Raw genomic sequence first — 8,990 nt, 5'->3', positions numbered from 1 at the left:
CATGGCTCTTTGCTTTACAAGAAAGTTCTTTGCTGGGAATTTTTCCAGCATTGTCCCTCCAGCCCATCCGGCCCCGGATTTACATGTATTTCCAGACAAGGAAGCTTTTCTTAACAATGTGCTTCCTCACAACTCACTGGGCATGGCTCTTTGCTTTACAAGAAAGTTCAATGCTGGGAATTTTTCCAGCATTGTCCATCAAGAAAATAAGGAAAAACCATGGCTGGTCACACTGGGATAAGAGATACACTGCTGGACAAAGCTCTAGATTTCTTATCTCTTTAAATGGCATTTGTGAAAATAAAAATATGGAAATAAATGTATACCCTTCTCTGAATTAAATCAACTTTCAGCAAAGATACTTTACAGTAACTAATAAAAGCAACATGAATTCAAATGATGTAACTAACTACAGCGACAGCACTCTCTAGCTGTTATCTGTCAAAATAATCAAGACAGTTTTAACACAGCTTTCCCAGCTAATTAACGTTGATGCGTTCTGACCAATGTACACGGCAGTACAACCCTCCTAACAAAAAACAGATGGCCGTTTGGGAAGCATTGCACGGACTGTCCTAACTCCAACCCTTATCGATATTAAAATAAAATGTAGGACTTTATTTTCTTTATACATTTCTCTTAATTCTCATCAGGATTTATTTAACACTGCTGGAGAGAGCCAGCTGAAGCGTGTTATCCTGGCAGCCAAAATTATTGTTATTGATGAAACTGCCAACCTCGCAATTTGGGAAGAGGATCAGTCTTTGGGTCAGGAGGTTATGCTTGTTTTTTTTTTTGTCGTTGGTTTTTGGTTTTGCATTGCTTCTAGTGTGTGTAAACAGGAGGAAATAAACAAAACTGCACGAGTTTGACATTTAGATAATTTACCATTCTTCCTGTTACGAGAGAAGGGCGTATTTGATTCTGCCATAATCTAATCGGGGGGCAGGATGATCTTAACTTCCAGGGTGGAAGCCAAGGGCTCAAGTCCATGGATCTCACATTCTTGAGCTCTGAATAGCAGAGAACAATGATCTCAACAGCTTTCCCCAGTAACCAAGCTGGAACAGCAAATGTGAAACCCAACAAGTTTCAGTTCCTGCGTCTGATGCAATAATTGCGTTAGCTCTCTACAGGAGAAATGTCATGAATCTCATGTGTGCTCTTACATACGTGGCAGGAAGGACGATCCAAGACACACTTCCTGGAAGAGGCCAGGGTGGGGTGAGAAGTGGGGACAATATTTACAAAAATCATACTATTTGGATTCTTTATCATTTTTATAGGAACGCCCCTTTCTCAGAGCCATTTCCAAGCACTAAACGTAAGCTGCGACAGAAACACTATCTGCTTATCTTTTAAAGGCTTTCCTTCAGGTGCATATGCCAGTGTTGATCAGGGTGACTTAGTCTGGAATCTGACAGTAAGACCTACCTTACGTTGGGTTATGTTTATTGCAAAAGCCTCTATTTTGAAGACTGTTTTCACAGTTTCAGCTAACAGAGTTTGCTACAATTGCTGATCTGCTACTCTTCTCGAAGGATGCTGATAATTTTGAAGCTTTTTTTTCTGGTCTTCTGGTAGAACAGCCATGCTATTTGAAACCATTTCAAAATAGATGGATCTTGAATACTAAGGCACGTTCTCTCGGATTCAACTAACGTGCTGCTCCAAAGCCCACTTCGTTCCTCATACCTGTACCTCAGGCAGGAATGGGAATAAAGACAACCATAAATCTGGAAATTTCATCCAAGATTTATGTATTTTGGTATCTGTTCAGCAGCAAGAGACACAAAATGTTGATATGTTTACTTACTGAATTCCTGGCACAATTAAGCAACATTGGCAAAGCACCTTAAAGGTGAAATACCAGTGATGGTACCTGCTCCAGGACGTAGTAAGGTTTTATGTGGTAAAGCTCCTTTGAATAGCAAGGATATGGAATCAGGAATCAGCTAACAGTCAGGGAATGTAAATATGAAGAATATGAAGCAGAACCAAGCATACTTTAATGAATATTTTAAAAAAAAAGGATTTCCTTAGTCAAATCTGACAGTTGTCCTAAATAAAAAGAAATTAAGCTTACCTAATTCCTAGTGGACTCAGTGGCAATTAACAGGACAGGGGAGTGATTTCTAAACAGCTAACTCTGATCCTGGCTCTGCACAGCGTTTGGCATGTCATTTCGTTATTTTTCTTCTTTGACCTTGTCTGTCTGGTCTCAGCAGAAGTTTATTTGGCAGCCGATAAAGGAAAACAAGACCAATTATAAAGCTGATCTGATTGAGCAAGAAAACGTATGTGAATGCACGTTAAGTTCTTGGAAAATCCAAACATAGCTTTACCCTGCTCCGTGACAGGTTAAGCAACAAAGGCTAGAAGAACCTGAAAGCTAAGCTCAACGTCCCAAAGCTGGAAAGTGCCAGGATTAACACAGAATATGCACATGAAAGCTTGGACTGGGATCAAAAAGGCAGCGCAGACATCTCTGGCTGCTGCAGCAGCAGGCTTACCGGCAGGCGTGAGCTGCACACAGCTCACAAGCCATCCAAACACAACTTCAAAGGCAGGGCTAGCATCAGAGCCGCACTGATACGGGCACTGCCAAGCGACACCATTCCTACAACAAAAAAGAGGTAGGAAGGAGGAGGCTATAAACCACAGCAGCTCTCCGTTAACGTGTTGGTATTGACTGCAGTGGCACAGGACAGCCTGGCACCACGCAGCCACACCTGCCACAGGGACGGCGACCGTGGGGCACATGTACGAGGCAGGCACCTGGGAACAAGAACCACTTTGCCCAGCTCAGCTGGGTCTGCCCTTCGTGCAAGTCATGCTGACATGAAAAAAACACTCTGTAATTACCACTTCCTTCATGCTTGGAACTCGCCAGTCATCGCTTTTTCATCCCATGAGTGACATCACTGTCAGAAATTATTGCCCGAGGGCCTAGACTGAAACTGGCTCTGCAATCACATTAATGGGTCTCAGCGCAGATACAGGAGCAGAGTTTAAATTAGCTTTCAAATTATTTTACCAAATAGGAAAGGCAGTAATTAAGAAGTGAAATGCTTCCACAACAACTAATCACTAACAATTTTAAACACAGAAGTAATGATTTTATTCTACAGGCTTGACAATTTTAGCAGGGAATTAGCACTGCACATAGGTGACTGGAAATGAAAAGCTATCAAAAGCTGATAGTGTACTGAAACGTGTACGCTTTAAAGCCTTAACCTTAGACTGGATGAAGTGGAGCTGTACGTATGTGGCTATATGAATATGTCCAGGGGTCTTTCATGTAATATTTAGAACAAGAGCCAACTTTGGTTTTAAGTCCTGACGTACAAAACCACAACACACACTTAGCAAAACTACTGCTTCTCCAGGATAGACAATCTCAAGCCTTCCCAAGAATAATACCGCAAAACTAAATGACGACAGCTGTTCCTGTGGTGTTACGAAACCTCTCATGTCTTATAGGTCCTCCATTCTCCTTTTTCTCTCTACTAGCCTCTATTCTTTAATTGATCTCGCCTCTTCCCAGAGCCACAGCTGCTCCCTAGCAGACAGCACCGTGCGAGCAGCTGACCACAAAGAGAGCACAGCCCGCTCCCAGCCTCCTCCTTCCCTGGGGCTGGAAGGCCGGATGCAAAACCTCCCCTGTGCCAAGGGAAAAGGTGGAGGCTCAGCCATGCAGAGAGGCCCCAGATCAGCCAGGGACTGCAAACAAGCGTAATAAAAAAAATAAAAGTTACTAATTTTGTTAAGATTTAGTATTATGCACGTTTAGAAGTACAGGGTATCATAGCATCTGTCTCTCACTCATCAGTGGGTCTGATGAGACTAAGGCGGTGCCAACTGTACCCACTCTAAACCTATCTGCTCCTTAACCAAAAGTTACAGGACTTGTGCAGTATTTCTGGATACCTTTTCTGAAATGTTTTTAGGAGCCACCGGTCACCTAAAGCACCACTATACATATTCAGGATCACAGTGATTATTCTTCTGTTGAAATCCAGTTGCAAAGACATCTGTAACCTAAACAGACTGCTAAGAAGCACCACCTAAAAGCCCAGTTACATAGGAACCAGAGCTAGCAGAGAACCTCTCTCAAGCCTCAACGGAAAAACTGATACAGCAAAATGATTTCTGCATACAGTGATGCATATACAGAAGCTTCAAGCTACGTAAATTCTTCCAAAGTATTTACTTTATGCCAGTCACACACCCGTGTAATGTCATAATGTACACATATTCCTCATCAAAGTAAGTATGTTTCACGTTGGACATAAATCACAGTATCATCTCAGTGACATCACTCAAATTTCTATGAAAACTGTAGAAACTAAGAGAGACAAAGCGTGTTTTATCTGAAGGCTTTTATTTAGTACTTTGTATATAGAACTGCTCTTATCTGAATCTCAGTTCTATCCCGTGGATTTTATATTATTCTCAGAAAGTACGTGTTTTGGTGAATTGAATTGTCTTCTTATTTATCTTCCCTTACAACTGCGTCCTGTAAGGGACAGCAGCGTTCTTCACATTTGTTAACTCTAACAGCATGAGAATTATTTCAGTCAGGCACTAATTGTCAACTACAAAGACCCACGTACGCCCGTAAACATCAAGAAAGCATTCACAACAACTTCAGGTTTGGTAAAAAATAAATACTGACAGCTGCTTCTGATTCAGGTTGGTTAGTTTTCCCTAGCCCTCAACAAACAGCAAGCGTAAGGCATGTGGAGTCCAAATTCTGTAATGGAGCTTAAGCTACGGAGCGCTGCGGGCGGTTCACCACACCATTTACACCGAGACCCTTTTCCTTCACCAGTTTCCAAGATTCCTCCAGCCCAAGGCTTTGGCAGGCCACGAGGACAGGACAGGCCCCGGCAGGGGCCCCAAAGCCACCGTGTACGAAGCTGGGGGCCTGAGACCGGCTCCGGGCCAGCTTCGAGGGACCGTGGGCAGGCAGCCCGACCCACTAAGTCGCACCCACCGTGCAGTAGCGGGTGCCACGGGTGCGGCGCTACTTGCAGAGCCCCTCGAGGCGCTCCAGGGTGCCCTTCATGTCTCGGATGCGCTTGGCCAGGGCGGGCACGGGCTGCATGGCGCGGTCCAGCTCCTCGCAGCGGGCCACCAGCGCGTACATGGCGCGGATGCTGAGGTCGGCCGCCTCGCCCAGGCTCTCCACGCCGTCCCGGTAGGTCTGGATGCAGCCGACGCTGAGCGCCGTCAGGGCCTGGAGCCCGCAGTGCACGGCCCGCAGCAGCTCGTCCACCTGCGCCGCCACCTGCCCGGCCAGGGCCACCACGTCCTGCAGCGCCCCGGGGTCGATGGCGGGGATGGAGCTGGCCCCGGCTCCGGCTCCAGCTCCCGGCCCAGGGCCAGGCCCCGGCTGCTCGCCCCGCGGGGCGCCGCTCAGGCGGATCCGCCGCTCCAGGTTGTTGGCCACGAACTGCGTGAGCCGCCCCTCGCGCAGCACCGTCCCCTCCAGCTCCAAGGCGCTCGCCAGAGTCGCCCGGCGGCCCTCCGGGGGGGGCTGCGGCCGCCCCGCCGCCGCTGCTGCTGCTGCCGCCGCCGCTCCGGTGCCGCCGGCGGCCAGGCTCAGCGCCTCCAGGCTCCGTTCGTCCCGCTCCGCTCCCTCCTGGGCCGGGGCCGGGGCCGGGCTCCCCGGTGCCCCCGCCGCGCCCGGTGCCGGCAGCTCCATGGCGGGCGCCGCGTGCCTAGCCGGGAGCGCGCCGCCGCCCCCCGGGGTCGCGCCGCCGCCGCCTGTTTACGTCGCTTCTGATTGGCTCCGGGGCACTCGGGGGCGTGGCCGTCGGGCGATCGCGTGCCGCGCGATTGGTCAGCGGTGCTGGCGAGGGGAGAGGCTGGCCCCGCCCCTTCGCCTCGCACTGCGGGCCCGTGACTCGGAGACTGGGGAGTGCCCCTTGTTTGTGTCCGCGCGGATTGGGCGGCTTGCGGAAGCGGGCGGGGCCACGACTGTTTGTGTCGCTTCCGATTGGCCGAGGCGGGGCCAGAGCGGCGGCCGGCTCGCGGCGATTGGCTGAGACCGCCGGAGAGGCGTGCCGCTCGCGGCGCTCCAGCGCGGCGATTGGCCGGAGGGCGGAAGGGGGCGGGGCCCGTCCGTGTAACAACACAGGGGCGCTGCTGGCTGCTCCCCTCACTCCCCCGCCATGTTCTCCTAGCAGCAGCCCCGACCGCGCCACCATCTCAGCCCACAAAGCCCAGGCAGCCGCTTCCCCGGCACCCCGACCCCTCTCCCCTCCACAGCTCCGGGTCCCCACGTCCCACCATGGTCACCACCACGGCGCCGCCGCCCTTCTTGGCTCGCATCTCGTCGGGCGCCGAAGACCCCCGGCGGTTGCCCTCCGGCCTCCTGCAGCGCCTCAGGCGAGGGGACAGCAACTGTGAGAACCAGCCCGGCTGCTGCCTGGCCGCCGCGGGGGGCGGCGCGCGGCCCGCGCTCAAGAGAGTGAGGCGGAGGAAGGGCAAGATCCGGCCGGGCCCCGCGGGGCTCCTGCCGAGCCGTTACCAGCAGTACCAGCAGCACCGCGCCGGCCTGGGCAGGAGGACGCCGCTGGCCGCCTACGGCCCGGGGGAGCTGCGCGCTCCCCCAGCTCCAGGTATGGTTACAACTCCTCCGGAGGAGCCCCCTGCGGCCGCCCCTTCGAGACCGGCGCCCGGCAGACCCCTGAGGAAGGAGGTAGGGAAGGCGCTCGGGCACTTCTCCGTACTTTTCTCCCCCTTTCCCCGGTTTTGGGGAGGGGGCGCTTGTTTCCTGGCCGGAGCGCGGGGGGAGGGGAGGGGGGAAGCTGCTCGCCCCCCTCCCTCCGCCCTGCGTGTGGGGGGCGGCGGCGGCGGAGTTTCCGTTACGTCCGTTGGGGGAAGGGGAAAGAGCGAAACCGCCGCCGGTGATTGGCCGCCGCCGTCCACCAATGGGCGGCCGCCGCTGCGCCCAGCAACAGCCGGATTTAGCCTGTTGGCCGCGCGCCAGCCGCCCCTGCGCGCGCAGGGCGGGACGTGCGGGGGGCGCAGCGCCCCATGGCGGCCGGCGGGGGGGCGGGGGGCTGTGAGGGGATGTGGGGGGGGCGCCGTGATGGCGGCGGGGTCTCGTCCCGGAGGCCGGCTGGGGGCTGGCAGAACCGTCAAGGAGGCTCCCCTCGAGGAGAGGGTTTGCCCGTTGACGAGAGGTCTTTGTCTGCGCAGGTCTTGAAGAACAAGATGGGAAAGCCTGAGAAGGCTGCCGCCCCCCACAGCCAGCCCGTTCACGGTTTCCATCTGTGTGAGCAACCAAAGATTAACAGGCAGAAGGGCAAATGTAACGTGCCGCTGACCAAGATCACCTCCGCGAAAAAGATAGAGAACTTTTGGCAAGATTCTGTATCGACAGAAGTAATTCCGAAGCAGGAGAAAAAGCCACTTAAAAACACAGAGAACTTCAGAAACGCCAAGTCCAAGAAACCTGTCACCCTAACAGAAGCGAACCAAAAAGAAAATTATGCTGGGGCAAAATTTAGCGACCCGCCGTCACCTAGTGTCCTTCCAAAGCCTCCCAGCCACTGGGTGGGTGGCACAGCTGAACTTTCTGACCAAAACAGGGAGTTGATGGCAGTCCATTTGAAAACTCTCCTAAAAGTTCAAGCGTAGTTTCCAAGATCTCTGAATGGCTGCAAAGAAAAGTCCATCCAGGAAACTTACACATGCCTTGTTGCAAAGAAAAAAAAAAATACAAAAAAAAATTGCAAAAGACTGTCAAGTCTTGTAACCACATACAAAAATCCTTGTATTATATTTTTTATGGTTGTGTAAATAGTGTACATCATGTATTATGTGTATATTCTTGTTCATACTTTGAGAGGTACATTTTAGTTTTGTTATGAAAGGATGTATTTTGCACTGCCTGAATGGTAGATGTCTTGTATATAAAACATGGACAATTTTCAGTGTGTGCTTGACACATGAAGACTTGACTTGATTTGCACAAGGTAATGAAAAATCTGAAAGGAGAGTACAACTTTCTGATGTCAAGGTTCCAGATCAAATGTGAATGGTTTACTCATGCACTACTGACAACAGTTTTACATTCTGTGTCCCAATCAAGTACAAACATGGAATTTTCATACAAATGTGAATTTCTGCTCTGGAAACAATATCTGGAATTCCTGTTCATGTGTTTGTTACAAAATTAACTGGAATTTGAGTAGAATTCCAAGCCATCAAATTGAGCACTGCTAATTTCTTTAAAAAGAAAAAAAAAAAAGCAGAGCTTTCTGCCATAAATTTAATTGGTCACTAAAAAATTAAATAAAACAATTTGGCCTCCCCTTAATCATGTCTCTGTTTTTCGTGTGTGTGTGTACAAGTGTTGGAACTTATATTAGCTGATTGCCTTCTTCTACTGAATAATTAAGCTACTTGATAGCTCACATCATGCTACCTTTGTGATATATCATTTGAGGTTCCTTATTGTTTGGTTTCTTTAAAATTCAGATTTCAAGGAAGCTGGGGATTTAAACATTGAGATTTCTGTTGCAATGTTCCTTACCTTTCATAGTAAGTGATTATTAAATTAATCGATACTGAAAAGTAACAGTAAATGAAAGTTAGGGTGCAAGTTAAGACTGATGGCTTTACACCCACTTTGTCTCCTGCTGATGGTTGTGCGGTTGTGCTGGAAACTATGTTCCTCTGATCTAAAATTCTTAGGGAATTAACTGTAGATAAATTGACAGGCTTGTTAAGGTAGTGAAAATTTGTGGTTAACTGATACTTAAAAAGTATAAAGCAAAATTACATGAGATTAAAAACATTTCAAAATATTCAGATCTTCTGGGAAAGAAAATGTAACCTGGGCATTAGTTTACTAGGTAGGATATGTATGAAGAAAACAACTAGCGAGGTCCTAGGTGAAATGTTCCCTCAGCATGGATCGTCTTCTCGGAGCATGTTCAGGGGAGACTTAGTGGGTAGTGTCACCTGCATTT

The 8,990-nt window shown here is 49.8% G+C and overlaps 2 protein-coding genes across 3 annotated transcripts; one reads left to right on the top strand and one right to left on the bottom strand.

Moving 5' to 3' along the window:
- Nucleotides 1-4,365: 4,365 nt before the first annotated feature.
- On the bottom strand, nucleotides 4,366-6,215 carry BORCS6 (BLOC-1 related complex subunit 6). The gene is given in 2 exon segments (XM_035321624.1): nucleotides 4,366-6,145; nucleotides 6,147-6,215. Coding segments are annotated over 2 exon segments (1,185 nt in total). The 3' UTR covers nucleotides 4,366-5,029.
- Nucleotides 6,216-6,264: 49 nt separating this feature from the next.
- PNRC1 (proline rich nuclear receptor coactivator 1) lies at nucleotides 6,265-7,733 on the top strand. 2 transcript variants are annotated; one of them, XM_035321626.1, is made up of 2 exons: nucleotides 6,265-6,634; nucleotides 7,246-7,733. In XM_035321626.1, exons 1-2 carry the CDS (start codon nucleotides 6,299-6,301, stop codon nucleotides 7,651-7,653), a joined length of 744 nt encoding a protein of 247 aa, XP_035177517.1. In that variant the 5' UTR covers nucleotides 6,265-6,298; the 3' UTR covers nucleotides 7,654-7,733. The 2 variants fall into 2 exon arrangements, with proteins under 2 accessions (XP_035177517.1, XP_035177516.1); XM_035321625.1 differs by having other exon boundaries at nucleotides 6,265-6,709; nucleotides 7,213-7,733.
- The last annotated feature ends 1,257 nt before the right edge of the window (nucleotides 7,734-8,990 follow it).

Source organism: Oxyura jamaicensis, chromosome 3 (genome assembly GCF_011077185.1).
Source record: "Oxyura jamaicensis isolate SHBP4307 breed ruddy duck chromosome 3, BPBGC_Ojam_1.0, whole genome shotgun sequence".
Lineage (NCBI taxonomy): Eukaryota > Metazoa > Chordata > Aves > Anseriformes > Anatidae > Oxyura > Oxyura jamaicensis.
The sequence above is the reverse complement of the archived record's forward strand: the minus strand, read 5'-3'. Positions and strand labels throughout refer to the sequence as shown.